This window comes from Stenella coeruleoalba (assembly GCF_951394435.1).
Source record: "Stenella coeruleoalba genome assembly, chromosome: 16".
In the NCBI taxonomy this organism is placed as follows: domain Eukaryota; kingdom Metazoa; phylum Chordata; class Mammalia; order Artiodactyla; family Delphinidae; genus Stenella; species Stenella coeruleoalba.
In genome coordinates, this window is record NC_137162.1 from 1,367,532 (window position 1) to 1,393,363 (window position 25,832).

The 25,832-nt window shown below is 60.8% G+C and overlaps 1 protein-coding gene across 1 annotated transcript in view; it reads right to left on the bottom strand.

The window, feature by feature from the left end:
• JAKMIP3 (Janus kinase and microtubule interacting protein 3) overlaps positions 1-25,832 on the bottom strand; it is a 105,628-nt gene that overhangs the window by 37,041 nt on the left and 42,755 nt on the right. The window contains 4 exon segments of the mRNA XM_079899218.1: positions 445-564; positions 2,011-2,226; positions 7,351-7,848; positions 21,411-21,638. Of these exon segments, the coding sequence (XP_079755344.1) occupies positions 445-564; positions 2,011-2,226; positions 7,351-7,848; positions 21,411-21,545 (969 nt within the window). The 5' untranslated portion in view covers positions 21,546-21,638.

A 25,832-nucleotide genomic window follows, 5' to 3' on the forward strand; every position in this document is an offset into this window, starting at 1 on the left:
GGGCAGCAGCCTCGGGCCCGCGCTCTATGCAGCCCATAAGAGCTGCGGGAAGCAGCCCGGCTCGTGACCCTTCGGGGCCCCTTGGGGAGCTCCCACCCCGGCAGCACAGGTCACTGGGGAATTTCCACGGCCATAAAGACGAATGGTGAGGGCGCCACTGAAGGGCGAGGTCCTCACATGTTCCCGCTCACACGCGGAACTGAGGATACTGGTGCCTCGGTGACGCAGGGCAGGGGTCAGCCAGCCAGCTCCTGAGGCCTGCATCTGGCCCCCCACCTGATTTTGTTAATAACGTTTTACTGGAAACAGCCAAGGAGCCTGGACGCCAAGGCCCACCCGTCACCCCCATTCCTCCTTTCCACAGGGAATTGTGGAAGAGGATGCCTCAGCGCCCCTGCACAGCAGCCACAAGCCCGCAGAACCCAGAGGCCCGCTGCCACGCACCAGCTCGTTCCTCTCCTCCGACAGCAGGGCGTTGCGGTCCTCGAGCTTCCGGATGATCGCGCTCAGCTCCGCAATCTTAAGTTGGAAACGCCGAGCATCCTTTTCATCCAACTGCTGTTCCTAAAACAAAAATCAACTGCAAATAACCGTTCCTAGACACAGACCCAAAAACCATTGCAAATCTCAACACACCACGGAAACCAAGGCACTTCTGCGTCATGCTCGCCCGTGATTCCGAACGGCTGGGGGTGGGTGTGGACCCTCCTGGGGGCCGACAACCGCTGCTTCGAGCGCCGTGGGCACGGCAAACCGTACGCTGGGGACAGGATGCAGGAGCAGAAATGTCCAGAAGTATCCAAATGTGGGGGGCGAGGGCGTGCAGATATGGGGGCGAGGGCATGCCGATGCCGCAGGTTTGTGTGACGCCGAGAAAACCCCGGAAACCAGCACCACGCTTCATGTGGCCACTGCTGGCTGCAGCTTTCAGGAGGGGGGCCTGCCCTGCACTGCAGTCGGGGCATAATTTTCCTCGTGTTATAACATGAGCCCAGGAAAAGGTGTTCCACTTAGACTTTCAGAAGCGGGTTTCCCAAGAAAAGTGGTCCCTCCAATTTAGTCTCTAAAAGGTCACTTCGGGAACCACTAGAACTTGATGGAAAAATCAAAGAAAACAGTTTGATCTGGCTTCGGAATTTCCCTGGAGTTAACGGAAGCTATCGAACGCCAGAGCAGGAGCTGGTTTTGATCCAGTTAAGCCATTTATAATAAGATTATAAAATGTCGTGCTCTATTCTCGAAACGTCACTGTCCTAGGGCTGGCTCGGCTCAAACGCGGTTCTGTCCTCCAAGCAAACAGACACGTGTCCAGGAAGGACCGAGGAACGGTTCCTCACTCAGCAGGTGCAGGAGAGGCGAGGGGGCAGACCTGGAAGGACCGCATCGAGGGTCCGTGGAATTTAGACTCCCTCCCGGATTCCCGGAACCCCTCAGAGGGCTCTGAATCAGGAGCGGCCGTGAGGAAACGGATGGTGTCCCGGCCCCTGCGCTGCCACGCGGCCCAATGAGCAAAAGCGGCACGGGCATGCGGAAAGCGGCGGCGACTGGTGACGGGAGCGGCAGAAGCCACTGCGGGAGGCTCACAGCCAGAGGGGGGCGGGCAGGGGGCCGCCCTGGGCCGCGGGGCAAAGCCCACGTGCGCGCGCCGATAGAGCGGCCCAGCCGCATCTCCCACCAGCGAGGGCAGGGACCCTTCGCGGCCTGGGGCCCGGCAGCTGAGGCGGGTGCAGCTAAGCCTCACGCCTCGGGCAGGGCCCGTGGGAGGGGACAGGGGAGGGCTTGTGCTGTGCTACGTCACAAGGAAGGGCAGAGACGGAAGTCTCTGGGCCCTGTCAGCCACGCCAGCGAGGCTGAGGGTCCCTCTGGCTTGCGGGCTGCAGACACGGTCGGTGTCGCCAGGGCAGGAGGGCTTGGGCTCTGGACTCCCCAGGGAGCTGCCCGCGGGGCCACGAGCCACGGGCAGGCCTGTGTGTGACTCTGGTCGCCGGGCCAAGCATGGGAGGTGCTTACAGGGCTTCCCGAGCGGTCTGAGGCGTCTCCTGCACCGCTTGCGTGAGGAAGCTCCCGTCTGGGGCTGCCCGGGTGCCGATCGGTCTCTTTGACCTGGGACAGCTGCTCATCTAGAGCCTCTTTCTGGAGCTGAAGTCTCTGGGCATGCCCGGCTTGGACCCCTAACTCTCTCTCCAGCACGAAGACTGCTCTGTCTTTAAATTTTATCTCCTCCATCTACAAGGAGAACAGAACACAATCACACACGCAGGCAGGGCACAGATCTGCAGTTACCATAGAAACAGGTGGGGTGACGCTCGCACAAGCGTGAGGAGGGGCATCCGCAGCGGCAGAGCCGAAGCAAAGCACGTGGTCCTGGACCGACAGCCGCGCCCGCCGCCAGGCCTCCCGTGACTCCCCAGCTCAGACCGAGCCGGGGGAGCCGAGGACGTCTCCCCGGACGTCTCCACCGCCCAGGCCTCACGTGACTCCCCAGCCCAGACCGAGCCGGGGGAGCCGAGGACGTCTCCACCACACAGCCCTCCCAGCCTCCCCGGGGTCCTGGCGGGACCCCCCCGTCCCAGGCTGGCCTGCGGGGACCCGCTGTCCGTCCGGCAGGGTCTGGAGACGCCACCTCTACCCTCTGCCTTCTGTTGCATGTCAGGCAGAATAGGGGCGCCCCGTTTCCTGAACCCCGTCAGTAGGATGAGCAGGGTCTGTGTTAAAACAGGCGGGCTGTGAACACAGAGAAGCAGGAGCCGTGGGCCCAAAAGCCCTTTCAGCCTCTTTGCCGCTGCTCTGCGGGCGCCTGGCTTGGGAAGGCTGGACGGTGTGTAGGGCCAACGTGCGTGTCCTCCCTTGGCTCCGAGGTGTGGGTAGAAAGCAGGGGCGCTGCCTGACTGCTCGCAGGCAAAGCCACATTTTTAATTCAGCTTCCTCTGAGCTAAGGCTTGGGGCGGGGGGGCCCCTGGACAAGCAGGCTCCAGACGGGAGGACAGGGTGCCCAGGGAGTCTGGTGGCTGTGAGGGGTCTGCAGCCCTGCACACTCTCCCTAAAGTGTCAACCTCCTGATAGCTGCCAGCCCTTCCAGACACAGCTGCTCCTGGCCCCTGGGCCCCTCCCAGCTGCCACAGGGGCGGCCCTGACCAAAGCGCAGGCCACTGCCCTGGGGGAGGGCCAGGCATAACGGGCCCCGGGCGGCCCATTCTTTAGACAGACAGGCTCGGGTGCTGGGGTGTCATTACAAATGGCCCCAGATTGACAAGAAGACTCGGTTTAAAACATTTCAAACAGCAGAGCAGGGTAGGCTCTCCTGCTGCTTTGTTTGCTGTTTAAGGTTTGAGTAAGTTAATACATCAGCCGTCTGCTGAGGTCAGCTTGGAACGAAGAGTAGAGATGTCTAATTAGCCCAGATCACAGAATTCACAGGCCAGCGACACACTGAACAGAAGAAGAGAAATCCTTAATTGCTACACTCCCATTGCCTGGAGCACACAGCAGAGTGGAAAGAGGCAACCCGTTCAGTTGGTGGAAACTAAGAGGCCGGTGAAAATAAAGTCACGTTAAGAAGCAGCTGCGTTCTCGGGTCTCACACTTACAGTCACACAGACGCTTTAGAAACATCATTTTTCCTTCATCAGGAGAGGTGAAAACAAGTCTCCACTCTCCCACTTAAATCAGCTCTTTAAGCAGATGGTTTGGACCAGGAAGCCAACCTCCCAGGGAAGTCACTGTACGTGCCACGTAACGTGGCCAAGTTAGCCGGTCCACCCCGAGGTGGAGCTCCGAGCTCTGCTCACCAAGGAAATGCGTGCGGCTGCTTCCACCCCACCGAGGGGGGTATTTGATTTCTGAAGCTGGAAACTCCTCTAAGGTCCCAGGGGCCTCGCACTCAGCGCCTCGTTGCGCCCGACATGCCAAGGGTCTCAGTCAAGGCACATTCCTGCCTCTCCCGGTCCCGCTGCTTTAGACACAGAGGCCCGTCCGTGAAGGAGGCGCGTGTGCACCACGGGCACGCCCAGCCGAGGGGAGACACGCTCTGTCGGATGCATGGGGCCCCCACCTCACTCAGGGGGCTGCTTCCAGCTCGGGGAGCACATTCAAGCCCGGGTAGCGGGATGGCCAGGGAAGCCTCGGCGGGCGGCCACGGGGCAGCTGGGCTGCTCTCCTGACCTGCAGGAAGCACCGTGAAGAATCCACGCCCCCTCCCGGCAGCCTCTGCACGGGTTTAACCGCTCTAACGAGCTGTCCAGACAACTGGGGGCAGGTAGCACCGCACACCGTAGGTTTCTATGAGAAAGGGGAAATTGGTGCTGCCTGTACTTCTTCTTTTATAGAATGTTTAATAACCATCTGAGCTCGTATTTTAGCAAATGATCGGCTGACATCCCCCGATTCCACAACAGCATGGACGTGCCTGAAGCTGTTCTTGGGGCCCAGAGTCCACCCCCCCACCCCCCGCCTGCTGCAGCCCAGTCCTTAGAGTGTGTCACCAGCCAGGCGCGGCTGGGACGAGGGGGACGCACCTGACCTCGCAGAGGAAGTCAGAGAGAACCACCTCCTTCCCTTCCACTCTGACAGGGTGAAAATGCGGTCAGGAGCCCCCCCGCCCTGGGACCGAGTCTCTCCAGGGTCGCTGTGCAGCTGGGCACAGCTGACGAGGCAGCTCCAGAGCCTCCTGGGGCTCCAGACTTCCCTTCTATAAGATCCAGGGACCCTCAAAACAACTGGCCTGGGCCTCAGCAGGGAGGCCCCAATCCTGCAGTCACCTCCTGAAACCCCCGGGCGCTCCGAGGCGAGCCCCGTGGTGAGAAGCACCTCTGAGCCCCGAGCCCTTCCTGCTGCCGGGCAGCCCACCCGGCTCTGGGCCTCCCTGGCTCTGTCTGGGAGTGCCTGCCGGCCGCCGCGTCCCCACCCTCCAGGAAGCTTCTCCTTGAGAGCTCTGTGCCCTCACGGGGTGCCACAGCCCGGCCAGCACCCAGGGTCCTAACTCTCCACACCTCCCCGGCCCCTCCCCGCTGGCCGGCCCAGCCATCCTTCTCGTGCCCGCGCCTGGCCCTGCGGGGCCCTCAGCCTCACGCCTCACCGGGGCCAGCCTCACCCAGGACATGGCTACAGATGGCTACAGCCTCCCCTTCAGACCCTGTGAGCCGCACCCAGAAGACCCCAAGTGGCTGGAGCCACAGGACAAGGGCCGGAAGAGCTGGGGCAAGCGGGCAGGGGCCAGGCCCTGAACACCAGCCAGACTGACCAAGGTGCTGCAGGGGAGCCTCCTGCTTTTGGCCACTTGGGAGTTGTCGTGTTCTCTACAAAGTGGCCGCCCCTTGTTGAGGTCCCCTCCCTTCCTCCCTGGGCCGGGCTGCCAGCGAGACCCGTCTATAGGCGGAGCTCCCGTCCCCCAGGGTGCAGGGAATTCAGGCCCCAGGTTTGCTACAAGCAGCACTCGGCAGGGTGCCCTTTGCTCGGGGCGCTGGCCACACGAGGACACAGAGGCGCCGACCTCCCTGCAAGCTCCTTGGCTTCCTGGTCAGGCTGCCCACGGCCACTGTGCCACGGCCTTGTGCCTGGGCCGCAGCAGGGCCCCCAGGCTGGCCTTCACGCGGCTGCAACCCTGTCTGGCATCGGCTGCCGCACGGCCGCTCCTGCGGTCACACATGCCCTGGTTCGGCGTCCAAGGCTGGGTGGCACACGGGGAAGGGGAGGCCGCGTCTCCCCCAGGCCAGCGCTCTCCTGAGCACTGGTGGACCTCTGACCTTCCAGAACCACGTGCCTTCCTCCCAGACCCAGGGAAATCGTCACCACGCCCCGGGATGGGCCAGTGCCATGGGTGGGGAAACAGCAACTCTTTGCCTGACGTTTGTAAGAAACTGGGATTGCCAAATATCTTCCAAGGTAATTGCAGACGGGGTCTCTCTGTGCGGGAGCCCTGGGACCCCCGACGGCCATCAGCACGGTCATCCCTGGGGCCACGTCAGTGAACCTCGCTGCACCGTGGCTGTCCTGGGACCTGGGACCACGTCCCTCCTCTGGCTCGCAGCGCCCTGACCACTGCTGGCCCTGCACTGTGGCTCGGGGCCAGGTCCTGCCTCTGGACAGCCCCCAGCCCGCCTCCCCTCCAAACCAGGTCCCTTCCTCAGACCTGCCCCCAGGCCCCTGCGGTGGGGCCTCCTCTGGACCACATCTTCCACCCTCCAGTTCTGCTCTAGCCCTGCTACCACTGCCTCTCTTTCCAACCCCGTCTTCTCTGAAAATGCCCCGGAGCCCCCACTCCCAGCCAAGGCCGCCCGTCCCTCTGGGCTGGGGCATCACGCTTGGCCTCAGTCATGGTCACTTCAGACGTGTCTGCACAGCTGGGCCGGGTGTTACCCCTGAATCCACAGCTGGGTCTAGGGGTCAGGATGCTCTCACCAGCTAGAGCCTAAACGAGAAGGCCGAGGAGATGCTGGGCCTCAGTTAAGCAAGGGGTCACCATGGGGGCAGCACCGCAACGGAGAAGGGGCCCTGGCAGAGAGGCTGGGGCCATGGTGCTGGGTTCGCAGGAGGCGGGAGCCGGCGCTCACTGTGGCCCTCGCTCTGGGAGCACCTCCTATGTGTTGGGCACGCGGCTGGACTTCACGTGTGCTAAGTGAGACAGACGCGGAGCTGTGGGACTCTTGGCGGGGGGGGGTCTCCAAAGGGAAGTATTGGTCTTCTTGCTATCAGGCATGTATGTCTTCAATGATACACACATGAAAGGTATATATGTTTGAAATATACACACAGAGACATATATACACACACGTATATATACACGCATACATTGGGCACCTGGTCTCTGGAGCCAGGAGGATGCGCCCGATGAAGTTCCTGACCCAGACAGTGCACAGCTTGGGAATGTCAGGAGGGCCTGGGGCCCCTGACCATCAGCCGTGGGCCTCTGGTCTCGCCTCTCTGGGTCCCGTGAGCTCACAGACCGCAGAACCTGCCAGTTATGGAGTGTGGGACTCACGCCATCAAACGCTAGCCGCTGCCTGGCTTGAGCCTAACCTGGGGCTGTGAGAAGGGGAACCTTTCAGAAATCCCTTCCAGGAAACGGGGGTTCCTCTGCAGGTGCCTTGTTCTGGCCACGCTGGAACTGGGAAGGAAAGCTGGGTGGGTGGAGGGGAGAGGACTGCGGCCTCCCCGGCCCTGGGGGGCGCTGACAGTGATGAGTTCTGAAACGCACCCAGCTGTTTTTAGCAGCCTGGCCTCTCTGCAGTCTGCAAACCAACAGTAGGGGTGTGAGGTGCGCTGTGCAGGGGACCCTGCCCGAGAGCGAGGCCGAAGCCATGCCTGCCCCTTGCCCCTGCTGCCCGCGCCCCGCGCCCCGCGCCCCGCACATACCAGCCGGCGGATCTCCCGCTCGCACTCCTTCTTGATGCGGGAGATCTCCTCCTGGTGCAGGTGGTACACGCTCCTGATCTCCGCGGCCTTGACCTTGTCAGCCTGGGCGACCACCGTCAGCGCCTCCTCCACCTGCTTCTTGGCCCCCTTGAGCTCGGAGATCTCCTGCTGCATCCTCACCTTCTCCACCTCGAAGCCCTTGCGTGCCTCCTCCTTGGCCTCGGACAGCAGCACGGCGCGCACCTTGTCGGGGGCGCTGTCACGCAGGGCGTGCAGCAGCGCCCGAAGCCGCTGGTTCTCGCTGTCCTTGACCTTGGCGACCCGCAGCAGCTCAGCCTCGTGCTGCCGCAGCAGCGTCTCCCGCAGGGCCTGCAGCTCCTTCATCTTTTCCTCGTGCAGCTTCGTCTTGAGCTCGGTGAGCAGGACGGCGCTCTTGTGTTGCTCGTGCTCCCGCAGCTGCCTGAGCTCCTGGCTCTTCTCCCTTTCCACCCGGCTGACCTGCAAGACCAGTGCAACGCCCACTGTCTGTGAGCCAAACTCCACGTTTGCTGAAACCCAAGTGCAAGTTTTGGGAAGGCGGTTTTTCTTGCAAACTTGGGAGCGACCGTCTATTCGAGGGTGGCTCATTAAAACGTGGCTGGACAACGGAGTCAACCCTTGTCGGTGGACAGCGGGAACGTGCACCCAGAGGCGTCAAGCCTGGAAGCCCCCCTGGCCCGGAAAGTAAGACCGCAGACACACGGGCCCCGGAAACCTGCGGTGCACGGGAGGGTGAAGCCCTCACCTCAAACGAGTCTCCCGAGGAATGGGCACAGCCCGTGGGAGCAGGGCGGCTTCGGCCCCTCCCCCTTCAGCCCAATAAAGGGAGGTCTCGCTTACCTTCTGTGACACTCTCGGCAAATGGAGAAACCGATCTAGGCAGCTGCACTGTCTGTCTACATGATGTCTGATGTCTAGATTTGGGGGGACACTCAGTGTTTTTTTTACTGAATGGTTTATTTCCATCCGAAAGCTCTGACCTCGGCTGAATGACCCCACCACACACCATGTGGCATGAAGCCGGCGCTCAAACTCTATTTAGGGAATGAAAGAATGGCTGCGATCCGGATTTGCCCCGGGCCTACGTGGGGGGCGAGGGGCAGACAGTCAGGAGGAGCCCGGCTGGTGGCACACCTGAGTGCACAGCCCTGCCGCCCGTCCCCAGGCACCAAGGGTGCCTGCGCTTCCTGCCAGAACCCTGAGCAACGCAGCCCCCTACAGACCCCTCACACTCAGTGTGTCCAGAGGGACGCCTCCCTTCCCCCCACCAGCCTCAGAGGTCTGTGTTCTCAGTCCAGGCACCCCGAGCGGGGCTGTCATCCTCGGCTCACGTCACCCCAGTCCCGTCAGCGAGCGAGTCCTGCCACCACCACCTGCAGGGTGCACCGCGTGTCTGTCACCTCCCTGGCCCCCCACGGCCCCCAGGCCTCCGCTGCCTTCTACCGCCCTTCCCCACCACCCACTCTCCACGGAGAGAGCTCAGGAAGCACGAAGCTCGCCACTCGGGTCCCCACGTGACCCTCTTCTCCGTCCGTCTCCCGGTGCATTCGGAATAAAAGCAGCACCATCCCCAGGAAAGAGGGCGCTACCTGCAAGACCCCGTGCCACCCACGGGGCACATCCTTGCGGGAGAACGAGGCACGGGCCGCGGCCCCGCTCCGTGGGGACTCACGCCCTGCGCTTTCTGTTCTCTCCCCGCAGAGGCGTGTAGGCTCTGACCCCACGACCCTGTACGTGCGCCTGCTGTCACCCTCCTGGCTTGCTCTGCCCAGCCCGGCCCAGCTTCAGCCCCGAGTGGTCTCCCGCGGTCTCGGGCGGCAGCCTCTGCAGCCTCGTGGGGTCAGGAGCTCCCGGGCCCACTGCAGCGACCCCATTACTTTGTGTCACTGTCTCCACAGCAGTCGTCACTGCCGAAAGTGCCTTATTTCTCTCTCTGTGGCTGAGCCGTCTGCCTTCCCTGCGGGGGCCGTGGCCACCTTGTCCTCTGTTATTTCCGCCTTTAGGGCAGACCTGGGACACTGACTCCCTCAGCTGGTGCACCCCGAGGGGCAGTCCTATTGTCCAGTGGGGTTCGGTCCCGAGCCTTCCCTCAGGATGGCTCAGACCCTGCAATGCTTGCAGAAACTCTAATAACCGGGGCCCCTGACAAGTCCCCAGCGGCACACGGGGCACCGTGAGCGCCGGCCCGGCTGTTTGGGTTTCTGCCTGGAGAACTGGGCTATTGCTGAAAGCCTCGAGCAGACAGATATTTATTCATCTTCCATTTAAGTGAATCTCCCTTTTGTCCAGTTTAAATTGAGTTCAAGACACCCAGAAAAGCAAGATTTGGACGGGCGGTATTTCTCAGTCGTGTGGGCGTGGTGACTCTCTAGGGGAGCCCACTGGTGCCATTTCAGAACCTGCTCAGGCCGGGAGGTGCTGCCGTCCCTACAGCGGGTGGGGTGCGGAGGGTCGGCAGAGTGGGTCCTGAAGCTGGACGTGGTGGAGTCAGAAGCACCACCCGCGTCTGAGATCCAGAGCCCAGCTCCTCTCCCCTTGACGGGTGACGTAACACCCACCTTCAGGACACCCTCTTGGATGGGAATCAGCAGAGAAAAGAAAAATGACGTAGCATGTGTCATAGAGGCGTGTTTTGTGTTTTGTTTTGTTTGGAGCAGAGAGAGAGACATCAGCAGAACAGTTCAGGGTTAGATGGGGTTTAACCCCGACTCTGAGCTAAGCTGTGTGCAGTGAAAACGGAGACTACGCCCGCCTGCGGTTACCCTTCGGTCCAGTGCCCGTGACTCTGCTGTGGAACAGGTGTCTGCCACAGCCCACATCAGATTTGCACGAGAGGCCTGGCTAAAAATGAGCCGACACGGGGCCGGCCTCCCGGCCTCCGGGCCTCCAGGCCTCCCAGCCTCCCTGCCTCCGGGCTTCCTAGCCTCCCGGCCTCCCGGCCTCCGGGCCTCCCAGCCTCCCTGCCTCCCTGCCCGTCCCCGCAGCAGCCCCGATGCTGCTGGAGCAATTGGCTCTGACAGAGCCAACAGCACGGCTGGGCTCCCTTTGGAACCCCTGCCTCCACGACGGCCACCGTGGTTACCGGAAGCTGGAGAGGAAGGGATCTGGCAGCTGAAGGAGAGGAGAACAAGCAACACGAGTGAGGGTCCCGGGAGACGCTCTGGGGCTGGAACTGGTGCTCAGCTGGGCTCGCTCACTTGCAGTTCTGAGCAAAGGCACTGACCACGAGGACCAGTCCGGTGGCTTCCTGGGAGCCCCGCCAGGAGGCGCCCGTGAGCGCACTGGTACTTGTCTCTGCCACGCGCTCACTGTTCCTCTCCTCTCTGAGGCTCCGTCCACTAAGGGGCGGTGAATTCCTTCCCTTAGTGTCTGGGCCGAACCGACAATCTCCCCTGGCCACGGAGACCAGCCGATGGCGGGCATGCAGGGTGTGCACAGGTGTGCAGCTCCAGCGGGTGGAGGGGGGAAAGGGCTCATGGCCCCAAATAGCACTGAAAATTGAAGATTGACCAACATGACCCAGATCCCTGAGCCCAAACGGCTCTCCATGACACAGAACTTTTTAGGAGCTCCCAGCAGCTCTGTAATAACCTCGGCCTCACTGTACCCTCCTCAGAGGCTGGAAGTAAGAAAAGCACAGGAACCTGCTTGCAGACCATAAACTCCTGCAAATAAGCATCAGTTTTTATCATTATCTTTCAGCACATTTCCCCCTTGCTGCCTCGTTCACAGGCTGGCCTGTCTCTTTTCCCTCTCAGAGTGAAGTTCACTTTGGTAAGGGGAGGGGGCAGGGGAGTCGGAGGGAAGAGGGAGGGAAGGGGGAGGGGAGGGGGACGATGGAGGGAGGGTGGGTTTGTCATCAGGATTCCTCCTTCATGTGGAACCCTGTCTGCTCCACAAACCTGCATGTGAATAAACAGCTTCTCCTCCAAACTCCAAAGTTCTCACTGAACCTCTCCTAGAAATTAACCCACAGTCTCCGATGCAGAGAAGACTTTTTCTGGGCAGAGACCCTTCAGGCAAGTGGGTCTCTCCTTGACCGCGTGGCAGCGCCAGGAAAGCTTTAAAGACACGGGCGACTGCATCTCACACCCCAAGATGATGACATATTGTCATGGGGCAAAAAGGGGGGGCCTGGGCCTCCTTTCACATGTCCTGTCCAGGTGAGGCTGAGGTGAAGCCAAGGAGGAGAGTCGTCGTGGCTCCACCCCTGGGGTCCAACACGAAGTCTGGGGAGAGCTGGGGGGGCTGCGGGAACCCCAGGAACTCGGCACCAGGCCCGTTAGGCCCGCCGGTCACCCCAGAGAGGCCCCAACACACACACACACACCATGCACATACGTACACCTGTCCTCACACATGTACATGCGTGTACACACGCAGACGCACCTACATTCACATGCACACACGGGCTGTGGAACCCTAGCTGCGGTGTGCTCTCTGGGGCTGTGAAATATGTGAGGAGGACAGTTAAGACCAGTTGTTCCGCAGCATCCAGTGAAAGGGCTGAGGATGCCCTCCTCCCACTCACGTCTGCCCGCCAGCGGGCCCCGTCCCGTGAGGCCCAGCGAGCCCCTCTGCCAGGTGAAACAGACGGCAGCCGACCGTACGGACTGGCTGGGCGTCCGGATGTGCTTCTGATGGATGCCCAGGGTCAGCCCGTGGCGGAGGCCCTGGTGCTGCGGCCCCGTGTGGAGTGGGCGTGATGGGGGCTGGACCAGGGCCCAGCAGGCCACCGCGGGCCTGGGACTCTTCAGGGGCAGAGGAGGGGGGTCCAGACAGCATCAGGGCAGACCTGAAAACCGGACAAGAACAAGAACCTTGGGGCTGGAGACGGGGGACACTAGCGAGTCCCACATGGGGCCGAGGCAGCCTTTTCCCAGCGGGTGGGGCGCCGGCACGGCGGGACCCCACCCAGCCGACTAGCCAAATGGCTCAGACCTGCTCTTAGACAGAAATGGCCCGGGCAGCTCACAGGTCGGCCGGTTCAGCAGCGGTGGACACCGCCGTGCTACCGTCCTTGGTCAAGACCAGCTTCAATGCTCAGGCCAGACCACAGCCCCACGAGGATGGACCACGCCCGGCTCGTGACCAGCACAGACCTGACACAGAGCAGGCGTCACAGGACAGGGTGGCCACACGCACAGTCCTGACCAGGACGTCCCTGAGAGTGACGGGCAGTCGTTATGCCGGAAAGACAGAGCCTGGGGACACAGTCCTCCACCGGCAAACTGCTGAACAGAATGGACATGCTGTTTGTCAAGTGTGTCAGATATTATTCGTGTGAAGAGAAGGTATCAGAATCAAATCGCGTTTACGAGCTGAGATCGTGCTGTTGCTGATTTAAGTTGCAGAGAGAAGGTGCATCTCTTTAATGGCAGCGTCGGACTGGCCACGGGCGGGCCCTGCACTCCACGCTCAGTGCCGGGCAGCAGGGTGCGCCGGGCACTGCGGCCTAGAGCTTCGTGCCTCGTGGTCCCAGGGCTCTGGTGCGGTCCGTGCAACACCCGCTCTGGGTGGAAACGGCCACCACTTGTAACGCCGCAAACATTTGGAGCTCTCAAAGGCCAGTTAACAAACGTGCGGGGCCCTGGAGACAGCTCAGGGGCCTACAGAAGTTTAAGCTGAATGGATAAAACAGTGCCCTGGGAGGGGTCCTAATTCATTGCTCACGAGTGATTTTTAGACACATCACTTTTCTACCAGCAAGGATGTTTTCCCTCCTTAAAAAACTAAAAACAGAACTACCATATGACCCAGCAATCCCACTACTGGGCATATACCCAGAGAAAACCATAATTCAAAGAGACACATGCACCCCAAGGTTCATTGCAGCTCTATTTACAATAGCCAGGACATGGAAGCAACCTAAATGCCCATCGACAGACGAATGAATAAGGAAGATGTGGCACATATACACAATGGAATATTACTCAGCCATAAAAAGGAATGAAATTGGGTCATTTGTAGAGATGTGGATGGATCTAGAGACTGTCATACAGATTGCAGTAAGTCAGAAAGAGAAATACAAATACCGTACACTAACGCATATATGTGGAACCTAGAAAAATGGTACAGATGAACCGGTTTGCAGGGCAGAAATAGAGACACAGATGTAGAGAACAAACGTATGGACGCCAAGGGGGGAAAGTGGCAGGGGGTGGTGGTGGTGGGATGAATTGGGAGATAGGGATTGACGTGTATACACTAATAAGTATAAAATGGATGACTAATAAGAACCTGCTATATAAAAAAATAAATAAATAAAAATAAAAAATCCAAAAAAAAAAAAAAAGGATGTTTTCCTCTGTGGTCTTACTTCTAGAAACATTATCTCCTGCCAACCTCCAACGACTGCTGTACAATCGGGGTCCATTTCAGGAACAGACACTAGAGCAGAACCCGCAGCCCCGCCCACGTCGGATGGTCTGCTTGGTGTTGCCCCTCCCCCTCCCTGGCCAGGTGCCCTGGCCCAGGTGCGGGTTAAGACGGGACAAGGGCACAGTCCCACTCCTGATTCACGCGTAACAGAGCTTCCCTCTGAATAAATGGAGGCGACCCCTGACTCCCCAGGAGCCTCACGCTTCCTGGCGCTGTGAGTTGCCTGTGGTCTTCCGCGTGTCGGGCCAGGTTCCTGAACACTTGGTCCTGCTTCTTGGTCTCCCAGGTTATCGGGGGAGGGGAGGCATTCTTCCTCTGGCTCGTTATTTTTTTCGGTGTGTTCTCTTCTGCAGTGTTTTTGTCTACAGGGTCCCAAGTGGCTCTGTCCACAGAGGTGAGAAGTCGAGGTCTGCGGCCTGCCCCCTGGAGCTGCTGCGAGAATGTAGCATTCCCGTGGAGGGGTGGGGGGAGGGGTCCCCCACAGGAGTTTGGGGCATAACTGGGATTTGCAGATGTGGATATCACTCCCGTGTTATCACACCCGCTCGTCTCCAGGGCCAGGGCGGCCCCAGCCCCGCGTGCACATGGCCTCCTGCTGCTGGCACAGAATCCTCCCACTGCTCTCTGTCTCGCCCTCTCGGCTTCCCCGCTGTACCCCCTCCTCTTTGTGAAACAGGCAACACGCTGGCATCTACATCACCCACCTCACTAGCTTTGGAAAGACAATGACCTTCACGCTTTTTTCGCATGACTTACGGTAACAAATATGCTGACCTGGTGACCAGGACATACCTAGTCTGAAGGCAGCTGTCAACCAAGTTCATGGTCCCCTGTGGGTCTCAGTCTCTCTCCAACGTCCTGGTCCAGACGGTACATTTTTAGGCCCTTCCCACCTGCTGGCCCTCCGTGGCCTGACCCCTAGGCCACCTCTCCTGACGCCCTTCCTGGCCGCCGGTTGCATTACGGGAGCCCCCTTAGTTCCCACCTTCACTTCCTCGTTTTCCCTGTCCCGGCTGGTTTAAGGCCACCTCTCCTGGGAGGCCCTCCCTGATTGCTGAACAGAGCGACCACACCACCGCCCAGCATGTCGGCTTGGAGGCTGTAACCCCGCCCGGCTGCCCAGTTCCTGTTTCTTGCATGTCTCCCTCCACCTGGACGTGGTCCTGGGGGCAGGGTGCTCAGTACGTCCTTCCTGAGTGGCCGTCCATGGCCTGGAGCTGGGGGGTGGCTGGACTTCAGCACAGGGTTCCCCCCACGGGGTCCCCTCCTCCCAGTTAGGACTAGTGTGTTTCGTAACAGCAGGTGTAACGCTTGGGTGTGTCTGCTCCGTTCCTCACACACGGTTCCAGGCCAAGCTGGGGGCACGGCTTGTAGGAGGGACCGCGGGGTGCAGGCAGCAGGGGCTGCTCTGTGCCCAGCCTAGAGCCGGAGCTTCCTTGAGCCTGTGACGGAGACACAGGGGCGTCATGTCGCTATGATTCTTTCTTCTTTCCACTTCAAGGATCCCAGTACTTCCCCCCCTTTAGTACAACGTGGAGTTAACTTGGACAGAGCTTCCGAGAGGCCTCTCCCTTGCAGCCTCTCCCTGCTAAGCTCCTCCCTCTGTTCAGAAGGGTCTCCATCCGAGGTGGTCCCACTTATCTCCAGCGCCCTGGCAGCAGGAGAGGCCTGTTTTCATTTAAATGATTTCATTCTTTGCTGTCGAGTCTCCATTCCTGCATGTCCCCCTCGGTGATGAACTAACCGTGGGCCTGAAATCCGCAACGCTTAGCCCGCGGCTGCCGCGTACACTGGCGTCTCTCTGTGCTCCACAGGGACCTTCTTGACCCTGGAAACCGCAACCTGCAAGACGAGGTGTTGAGTCCCTAATAAGGAAGAGGAGGCAGCTGGCGCCTGGTCCTGAGGCCGCCTTCCCCACCCCTGGGGCATGAGAGCCTCCACCCCTGTTCTGTCCAGCCCCTTGGGGGCCGGGGAAGGGTCCCTCCGGCCGTCCACCCACTTCCATCATGAGGTCCAGAACCAGGCCCTCCTCCTTGGGTGCTGCAGGAGCATCTGGAATGTGCTAGAAACTGGACGGAAGGCTCCAAGTCCACGGAGCTGGCCGCACAAATTTGTCCTGAGGTTGTAACAATGACGTTAACACATGCGAAGACTTCAGAAGGGTGGCGAGGGTGGACGTTGTTAGCATTTGCCGTGAAGGTCGAATGCGCATCTTATGCCCCACTTGGCTGGCCAGGGCGTAGGCACCACCAACCCACCGCGTGTTTGGGGTAAAGCGTCCGTCTCTAGGCTGCGCAGACAGAACCGAGGAGATTCCCCGGGAGCTGCCTGTGGCCCTGTTGCAGCCCTGCTCTCGGCTACAGGAGGAGACGCCCTCCCGGGAGAGGCTCCAAGGGTAACACAGACGCATCTTCTATTTACTGGACTGACGGCAGGGAGAGGAGGGAAACGCAGGCAAGAACCGAAGAGGAAACACGGCAGGCGGTTCCCACGCCGTGTGCGCCCTGCGCTGGGAAGGAAACCAGGCGCTGCTCCCAGCTCGCCGCCCACCGGGGATGGAGTGATGGAGACCCAGGACCCCCACCCTGGGTGCCGCGTCAGGGCCACAGACCACCTCCCGTGAGCTGAGCCCCGTCTGAGCCCATATCCCCATGACAGCGGCCCTGTGGGATCAGCGCCATGGCTCTCGGTCTCAGGGAGGTCCAGGCCTCCTGGTGGGTGTGGGGTGAGGCCGGGCTTGACCCAGGACCGTGCGGGGGAAATAAGGGCGGGCAGCAGGTCTGCCAGCTTCTGGCTCATCCACCTTCAAATCCAAAATGACAGCACGTGCTAATGCCGGGCGGCAGGGACCTGTACACACGCGTGCGCACACGCACACACGCGCACACACACACACACACACACACACTTCTTAAAATCTAGAATGTTGGGACTCCCCTGGTGGCGCAGTGGTTAAGAATACGCCTGCCAATGCAGGGGACACATGGGTTCGACCCCTGGTCCAGGAAGATCCCACATGCTGTGCAACAACTAAGCCCGTGTGCCACAACTACTGAGCCCACGTGCCACAACTACTGAAGCCTGTGAGTCACAACTACTGAAGCCCGCGCGCCTAGAGCCCGTGCTCCGCAATAAGAGAAGCCACTGCAGTGAGAAGCCCGCGTGCAGCAGCAAAGAGCCAACACGGCCAAAAATAAATACAATTAAAAAACAATCTAGAATGTTTTAGATGATGTTTGGCTGGGACCATGCAGGTCTGGCTGGGACGCACCAGTGGGAGCCGGGAGGCCAGGCGGGGGCAGGTAATGACACGGGGGCTCAGAGAACGTCCTCAGGTCTCGCGGCCGGGCCTGCATTCCTGGTCTGCCTGTACCCCTGCTGCTCCTTTCCACTGCCCCCCGCACCTGCTCTGGGCCGGCCACAGGCCCAGAGGCTGAGCAAAGAAATGAGGGGTCGTTACCTACTACACCACCTGGGTGTGTCTTTCTGCAGGAAGGCAGCGCTCCCCGGGATGGCACGTCCCGCCTCGGCCCCGGGGCACTGTTCCCTCCAGCCCAGCTCCAGCTCAGCCAGGAGGCGGGGGAGAAGACAGGGGTGGCAGCAGGACCAGGGACTGGCAGCTACCCTGTGGGGAGGTAACTCTCGGCAGCGAAGCCCAAAGTGGAGGCTTCAGAGCAGCCGGGGCTCGGAGAGCTCAGTTCTGCAGAAGGTGAGGCCATGGGCCTGTGGGGTTTTCCCTCTCTTCTTTTTTTTTTTTTTTTTTTTGCGGTACGCGGGCCTCTCACTGCTGGGGCCTCTCCCGTCGCGGAGCACAGGCTCTGGACGCGCAGGCTCAGTGGCCATGGCTCACGGGCCCAGCCGCTCCGCGGCACGTGGGATCTTCCCGGACCGGGGCAGGAACCCGTGTCCCCTGCATCGGCAGGCGGACTCTCAACCACTGCGCCACCAGGGAAGCCCTAGTTTGTACTTCTTAATCTCCTACCCCTATCCTGACCCTCCCCTTTGCCCTCTCCCTACTGGTAACCACTAGTTGGTTCTCTACATCTGCAAGTCTGCTTCTTTTTCGTTATATTCACTAGTTTGTTGTATTTTTTAGACTTCACATATAAGTGATGTCAAATGGTATTTGTCTTTCTCTGTCTGGCTTATTTCGCTTAGCATAATGCCTTCCAAGTCTATCCATGTTGCTGCAAATGGAAAAATTTCATTCTTTTTTATGGCTGAGTAATATTCCATTGTGCATATATGTTCCACATCTTCTTTATTCATTCGTCTGTTGACGGACACTTAGGTTTCCTCCATATCTTGGCAATTGTAAATAATGCTGCTGTGAACATTGGGGTGCATGTGTCTTTTCAAATTAGTATTTTTGGTTGTTTTTTTTTTTCAGATATATACCCCGGAGTGGAATTGCTGGGTCATATCGTAGCTCTATTTCTAGTTTTTTGAGAAACATCAGTACTGTTCTCCGCAGTGGCTGCAGCAATTTGCTCTTGTGCCAACAGTGCGCGAGGGCTCCCTTTCCTCCACACCCTCAACAGTGCGCGAGGGCTCCCTTTCCTCCACACCCTCACCAACACTTGCCATTTGTGTCCTTTTTGACGATGGCCTTTCTGACAGGCGTGAGGCGACGTCTCACCGTGGCTTCGATTTGATTTCCCTTAGGATTAGTGATGTTGAGCATCTCTTCATGTGCTTGTTGGCCACCTGCACTTCCTCTTTAGAAAAGCATCTGTTCCGTTCTTCTGCACATTTTAAAATCAGGTTGTGTGGTTTTTTGATGTTGAGTTGTACGAGCTGTTTATATATTTTGGGTATTAACCCCTTATTGCTCATAACATTTACAAATATTTTCTCCCGTTTAGGAGGTTGTCTTTTAGGGTCTTGTGTTTTCAACAAGAGTCACAGGAAACTGTGATGCACAGTGAGGTCTGGAAACCACAGCCTAAGGGGCCTTAACTAGAAAGAACCACAGGCAGAGGTAAAAAAGATACCAGAGTCCTTTTCTAGCCGGGGAAACGAGGGTGCCTGTACGAAGGAGCGCTGACAGGCTGGTGCGGCCAGAGCAGCCGCACTCGGGCAGCAAACCCAGCCCAGCGTGGCTTCGACGTGGATCTGAGTCCTGGAGCTTCCGACTGCGTCCACCTCCCTGAAGGGCCCTCTGCACTCTCATGGGCCCTGCTGTGGTCACTGTCACACTGCAGTCACACACGCTCTTGCACGTGTGGTCCAGGACATGCAGACAGGGGTGTTCTCCGCAGGGCTGCTGCATGTGCTGGACCATGTGAGTGGGATGAAGGAACCCTCGGGAGCTCCAGCCTCCCAGACACACGGTGAAGGGAAGAAGAAAAAGGGACTCAGAACCGTGTGTCATTTATGCTTTAAAAAGAGACACACAGGTGCGTTCAAGAAACTGTAACTTGAACCCCTCTGGGAGGTGACCTGGGGTGTGGACCCGAAGAACAGAGGCTCCCTGATGCTGGGCCTTTTCTTCTCTTCCTTTGGAGTTTTGAACCAAGAGGTTGTATCATCTTCTCAAAGACAGTAAGTACACCTTGTATAAATAACAGGGCCTCTGACGCCAGGCCCAGGACTCCTGTCTGCCACCAGGGAGAGCTGCGAGCTCCGACCCGGCCAGACTCGGCCTGTTGGCCAGCCAGGGGCCGGCACACGCCCCTTGGGCTGCCGCAGGACGGATGGGTTTTGATAAAGCTGCACGTGGAATACGTACGATGCTGCTGTAAATGGTGGACAGAATCTAGAGATTCGGGCAGAAGTACTATTACTTAGTGATTTCTATCACGCGGCGTTTCTTTGCGTTGAAAAGACAATTGCTATTATATTTTTACCCAATAAAACAAAGAGTTTCATTATCATTAGGTTCCTAACAAGTCAGCCCCTCTTCTCTCCCATCTGCAAACAGGGGAGGGGGAGGGCCAGAGTGATGTCCGAGGCTTGGCCTCGCAGCCCCTACAGTCTGGTCAGCACAAGATGCTCGGAGTGCTCACGTGCCTCTAGGGCGCAGAACAGATGCTCTCTGCGTCCGGGGACAACTCGACAACTCTCCATCCCAGGCCACTGATGTTGGTGCCTTTGCCCCGTGCTCCAGCCAGGCAGCGTGTCGGGGCCCCCTGGGCTGTCCGTGCTGGCTCTGCGACCACCTGGCACACAGCAGGTGCTGACACCGATGCTCTCCAACTCCCTGGGTCCTCACCACGGACACTCAGCAGGCTCTGACTCTCCTGCAGGTCCAGCGAGGTGGCCTGGCCACGGGAGCAGCCACGTGGTCACTGTGACAGCCGCCTTCTAGTGTCCATACTGGAGGCCCTGCGCCCGGAGCTGTCTCTGTCCCCTTTCACAGAGCAGGGGACCTAGGAGGGAGGGAGGTGACCAGGACCAGCCCGCACGCTTTTTCTGTAACGGGCCACGCACGTAGTATTTCAGGCCTGTGGCTCAGATGGCGCTGCTGTTACTAAGCTGCAGATGATGTGTAAACGAACGGGCGGGGCTGGGTCCTAACGACTTACCTACTAACAATGAACTCTGAATTCCATATAGTCATCGTCACAAAATACCATCCCTCTTGTGATTTAACCAGGAGGTTGCGAAGCAGCTGGCCCCCGCCTCCCGTGACTCCCTCCCTGACCGGGCCTCCTGGGAGGGCAAGGCTGCGGGGCCCTTATGCCGGCCAGACCACAGCCAGGGACCTTTCAAACCCTCTGGGAGAGAAGCCCGCCCTGGTGTTCTCCCCTCCCCACGCCTCCCTCTCCCCAGATTTTCTCTTCTTTGCATCTCCTTCCCAAGAGCCCATGTACTTCCTAGTGGCTCCTGGGTGGGAAGCGAAGAGAGGATGGAGGTGACAAAGAGGGAGGGAAGCATGGGAGGGGGAGACGGCCCCCCAGGCCTGGCCTGGCACTGAGAGGGGAGGGCATCCTCTGACCAGGACCCCCTCAGCCGCAGCACAAGCCCAGCCTTCTCTGCAGGCTGCAAGGACCCCCGAGGGCTGGGTGTCGGGGCAGGGGGTCATCACAGGGCTGCCCACTGGGGTCTGGGACCGACGCTTCCAAGTGGGTCGGTTAGGAGAGCTGCCTCCCAACACCTGGAGGCCTTGAGCCCAGGGCCTGGCTGTTTGCTTTGGGGCTGTTATATTTGGGTGAAATTCCACTGTGAACAGTTCAGGGGGAAGCGGCACCGTTCCAGGGACGGTGTGGTTGGACAAGGCCCCTCGGCCCACACGCTGAGGACCAGGGCTGCTCCCGCGGGTCAGGCCCGTGTCCGCACACCCCTCCAGGGGTCTGGAGCCCCCTCCCCGGCGCTGTCTATGCTCCCGAGCTGCCTTGAGAGCTGCTGGGACCCGGAGACCACCTGGGCTGGCACATCTGCAGAGACCTGGCTCCACCCCGCTCCGGGCGAACCCTGGGGGCCCAGGAAACCGTGGAGAGGCGGTGGGCGGCGCGGGGGGCCCAGGAAGGCGTGGCGAGGAGGGGGTGGGGGACGCGGGGGGCGGCGCGGTGGGCCCAGGAAGGCGTGGCGAGGCGGGGGGGGGGGGGGGGGCTCGGGGGCTCAGGAAGGCGTGGCGAGGCGGGGGGCCCAGGAAGGCGTGGTGAGGTGGTGGGGGCGCGGGGGGGCGCGGGGCCCACCTTGCTCTTCTCCTGCTGCAGCTCGATCTGGATCTCGGTGAGCTTGGCCCGCAGCTCCTCGTTGGCGGCCTGCAGCGCCGCGAGGACCTCTGCCTTGTCCCCCTTGCTTCGGCCGCCCGCACCCTTCTTGGACATTGTGAGGGTGGCCCGAGGGGCGCTCAGGGCGGGCCGCTCGTCCGGGCTGGGCTGTGCACGCCGAGCTGGGCTCCGCTACATTTTCTCAGTCACCTGGAGGGGAAGCACACCTGGTGAGCAGGCCTGAGCTCGGCGCCGCGGGCAGGGTGGGCGGGGCCACGCTGGCTCCTGACTGCCCGCCAGGTCACAGCCCCGGGCCGCAGGGGCCTTCTGCGCTCTGCACAGCACCCCTGACGGGGACCCCCCCAAAGCTAGAGCAAGTCCCCTGCCGCACATGTGACCAGCGCTTAATGAATGTTTGCTCTTTGCCCCTTTGGAATAAGACACCGGGGGACCCAAAGTTAAGGCCCGCCTTTCATACAAGGGTGTGTGGCAGCCTGATGGGAACAGTGGGTTAGAAACACCAAAGGGAGTGGCGGCTGGGACCCCTGGGCCCCTCCACGGGGCCTACAAACTTCACCTCGGAAGGGGTGACACCCTCAGCCCAGGTGCCCGAGCCAACTCAGCGGGTGAGCACGTGCCCTGGGCCCCCCCGGGTGCCAGCGCCCCGCCCCAGGCCGGCTCATCCAGCACCCCGCCCCGTGCCCGAACCTGCTGACCCCAGGCCTGGGGCTGCCCCTCCCCCCTCCTGTGTCCTCGCGCCGGCGCAAGTGTGGGAACTGGGTGCATCCCCCAACTTCGCCTGGATGAAAAAGCAGAGGCAGGCTGAGCCCTGCTCTGCACTCATTCCCCGCGACACCCCGTGCCTCAGTTTCCTCACCCGCACAGAGAGATACAAGAGTGCCCCCAGTGTCCCCCAAGGCCTCCGTCCTGTGCTTTAGACACCCGTGCTGAGGTGCACAGCGGGTCCCGTCCACCTGGTGAGGCTCTTCAAGGCCTGGTCTGGGAGGTCCTGGGGGACCACTGGCCAGGAGCTCTGGGTGGGGGGCCGTGCCGTCAGCCAGCCCTCAGCCTTCTGTGAGTAGGGACCTGGCCCCATGGCTGCCCTGCAGTGTCCCCAGGCCCGGTCTCACAGCGACTCCCCTGGACCAAGCCCCACCCTCCCTACTCCCCCCCCCCCCCCGCCCCCGTCACCCTCTCCAGCCTGTTCTCCACGCCGTCTCACGGGCAACTGTGCCAGGACCCAGCCCCCCGGCCCTACCCTCCCGCCTCCCCTTGTCCTGCCATCGCAGTGAATTCCCAGCGCCTGTGCGAGCTCCTCCCCAACTGCTAGTTACTCGATGTTTCTGAAAATGGTCTTGTTATTCTTTACTGATTTTTAAATGAAACTCTGCAGGCCGTTCCTGGATAGAGAGCAGCATCACCAGCCGTCTAACAGGTAACCAAGGGCAGGGTAACATTGAGGGAGACGCTGGAGGTGGGGCGCCCCACTGGACGGCAGCAGAGGGGCCCTCCGCGCCCCGCCCCCAGCCAGGCCCCGCCCACCCAGCCTCGGGCTGGTCCCGAACACAGTCCACCTTTATTTCCTCCCGAGGGCTCGATGCAGACGGCGTCAGCTCTGGCTGGCTCAGACCCCCAGGGGCCGAGCGGCCTCCACCCTGGCCCCGGCCTCCCAGCACCGAGAGCTTTCGACGCAGTAATGGATCTTCAGCCCCAGCCTGGCGTCTCCCTAAAGGCAAGTTCACAGTTTCCTCCAACATCCATTTAGGCACAAATACGGTAAGTGTCTTGACCTCGTTATTTATGGAAATGAGTGTGGACAAAGTAAATCTCCCCAGAGCCCGCTGGGAGCACGTGAGGGGTCCCACTCGCCCACACCCGAGGCAGGGCGTCCAGGGCCTCTCCTGCCTGGGCCACGCCCGTCCTCCGGGGGCACTCTTCAGGGCGACTCCCGGGGAGCAGCACGGGGGTCTCCCCCTCTGCCCCGCATCCTATCTGTACTGAGCGCGTCCGCTTTGGGCCTTTGGGGAGTCGGTGCTTCGGTAGACGGGGTCACCACACTTCCCCACGGGCACCGCTGCCCACGTTAGAGGGAAACGGGGCTCCCATGACATGGAGGCCACGTGTGCCCGGGCGGCTTCAGGGTCCCCTGGTCCCTGTTACGTGCTTCTCTGCACCCTGTGGCTTCGCCGCACACACACCCACACCCACAAAGCACATAGTCCTACGTACGTAACACATACTTCCATGTCCTTCCTGCCACCCCGGGAGAAAGAAAGGGCGGACGGAGGGGAGACAGAGGCTTTGGGAGTGGTGAGGTCTCGGCCAGCGCTGCGAAGCCCTCCACCTCGGGGATGCCGGGGGTTCAGCTGGCTCGTGCCAGGGCTGTGCTCTCGTCCGAGGAGGCCCGTGATTAGCCACTGGGAGCACAGGCCTGAGGGGCTGCGGTGGGGCCGTCTGAGAAGGACACCACGGGCACCCACTGGACAGGGCCCTTGTGGCCACCCTGTCTGCCCAGCGTGGGCCTGGATCCGCACGGAGGCTGCATTCACCAGGCTCAGCCCCACCGCTGTCTGCCAAGGGCTCTCCCTCCCTGGCTGAGACCCTCGGGCCCGTGAAGCCCAAGCTGCCCACCCAGGGTGGGGCCCTCACAGCAGCTGACGGGCCAAGGGCCGAGCGCGGATCCTGCAGGGATGGCGGTCACAGGTCGCAGCAGGCGGGGCCGCCTGCACGGAGACTGGATGCTGGGCGGTCAGGGTGGGGATGGGGGGCGTGCCTGTCCCTCCCTTGGGGAAACTGGAGCAGCTCGCTAAACGCAGACACATCCGCGGGGGCTCCACTGCCTGCCCCCCTTTCTCTCGGCCACCTCCCATGATGGGGCGCCCACGCTAGGACCCACCCTCCCAGCACCTGCTCTCCTTTCCCGCCAGGCAGCCCTGCACACGCCGCCCCAGCTCTGACAGCTCCGCGTGGCGACTCACGAACGTCCACGGAGCCCTCTGTGGCCTCGGGGCCCAGCGCATGGAAGGCCTCGGGCTCTCCTGTATGCTCTGTCCGCCGGGTGGGCACTCCTGCCAGGAAGCGCCACTGCCCTCTGGAGGGGTCGGAGCAGTGCTGTGCCAGCCCTACCACCAGGTCTCGGGTGGGCCGGAGCCGCCCCTCCACGTGGAGCCACAGACCACGCTGTCTGAACCTCAGATGTGGAACCGCCCCCAGACTCAGGGTCAGGCCTTGGGCCTCCCGCCCGCTCAGTTCATGGTTGGGAGCTGCGGTGCTGGTGGGAAGGGGAGGGGCGATGTCCGACCGGCCATGCGTGGGGCGGTGACCAGGCTGCAGCCCGCCTGATACTCACTTAAGCACCCTCAAGTCACTCTGCTCCCGTAATCGGAGTCTGCGTCGCGGTGCCGGGCGCCTTAAATCTTTGCCGTTGAATGAGACCCTCCCAAATACGAGTGTCGTGTGCCTACATGGGAAGCCCAGGGGTGCAGGAGAGGGGGTGGGGGATTTCACCAAGTCCTCTCGTGCTCCCTGCACCAACCCAGCTCCCGCTCGAGACCCAGACCAACCGCGTTTGCCGCGCTTTGGTCAGAAGTTGTTAAATTATCGGATCCACAGCGCAGTCTGTCCGCCTCTGTCTTGGGGTCTCCAAGGAGGTAATAAAACAAGCAGAAGAGGTCTGTTCTGATCTCTCTGAAGAAGTCATTTTGTGTTGGGAGGGTTGAGAGAGGAGACAAAGCTCGCGGTCCACGAGCATGTCTGTACCATGCAACAGTCGCCACGGGAAGCCGGTCCGTATGCCTGGCCCCCACCTGTCCTGCTGGCCTCCATCCAGCGTTTCTCCACGTGGAGACTCCGGGCTGGTGCGCCGCCCCCGACGTACGGGAAGAAGGCAACCGCCAACAGGCAGACCGCAGCCGGGGTGACGCCCCAGCGATGGGTGAGCGGCCAGGGTCATAACGGGGTTTTGACCTTGCAAAGCTGGTCGTATTTACATGGACTCTTTCTGGGTTAAGCGGTTTATCTACGGAGAAGAAAGGATGACCTGATGCTTCTGATCTTGTCAATTCCATAGAAATCCAAGGTGCGGGAGGGTCAGAGGCACCTGTCACATCCCACAGCGACCTCCAAAGTACAGGCCACGGGACCAATGGCCGGAGGAGCGGGCACAGGTCCAGGCCCCGGTGGCAGCGGGGCGGACACACAGGGCGTAGGCTGTGGGGCCCTCAGACCGGGCTGGGGTGCGGGTTCCAGGCGCCTTCCTCCCCAGGCAGGACCCTCACCTCACCGCAAGCCTGGCGGCAGGGCTGGCGAGGGTCTGTGGCTCAGAGCGGACACATTTTACTCCCTGGAACAGGCCAGCCATGGGCCCCGGAGGAGCCCTGAAGAGACCCCTTTCCCATTAAAATT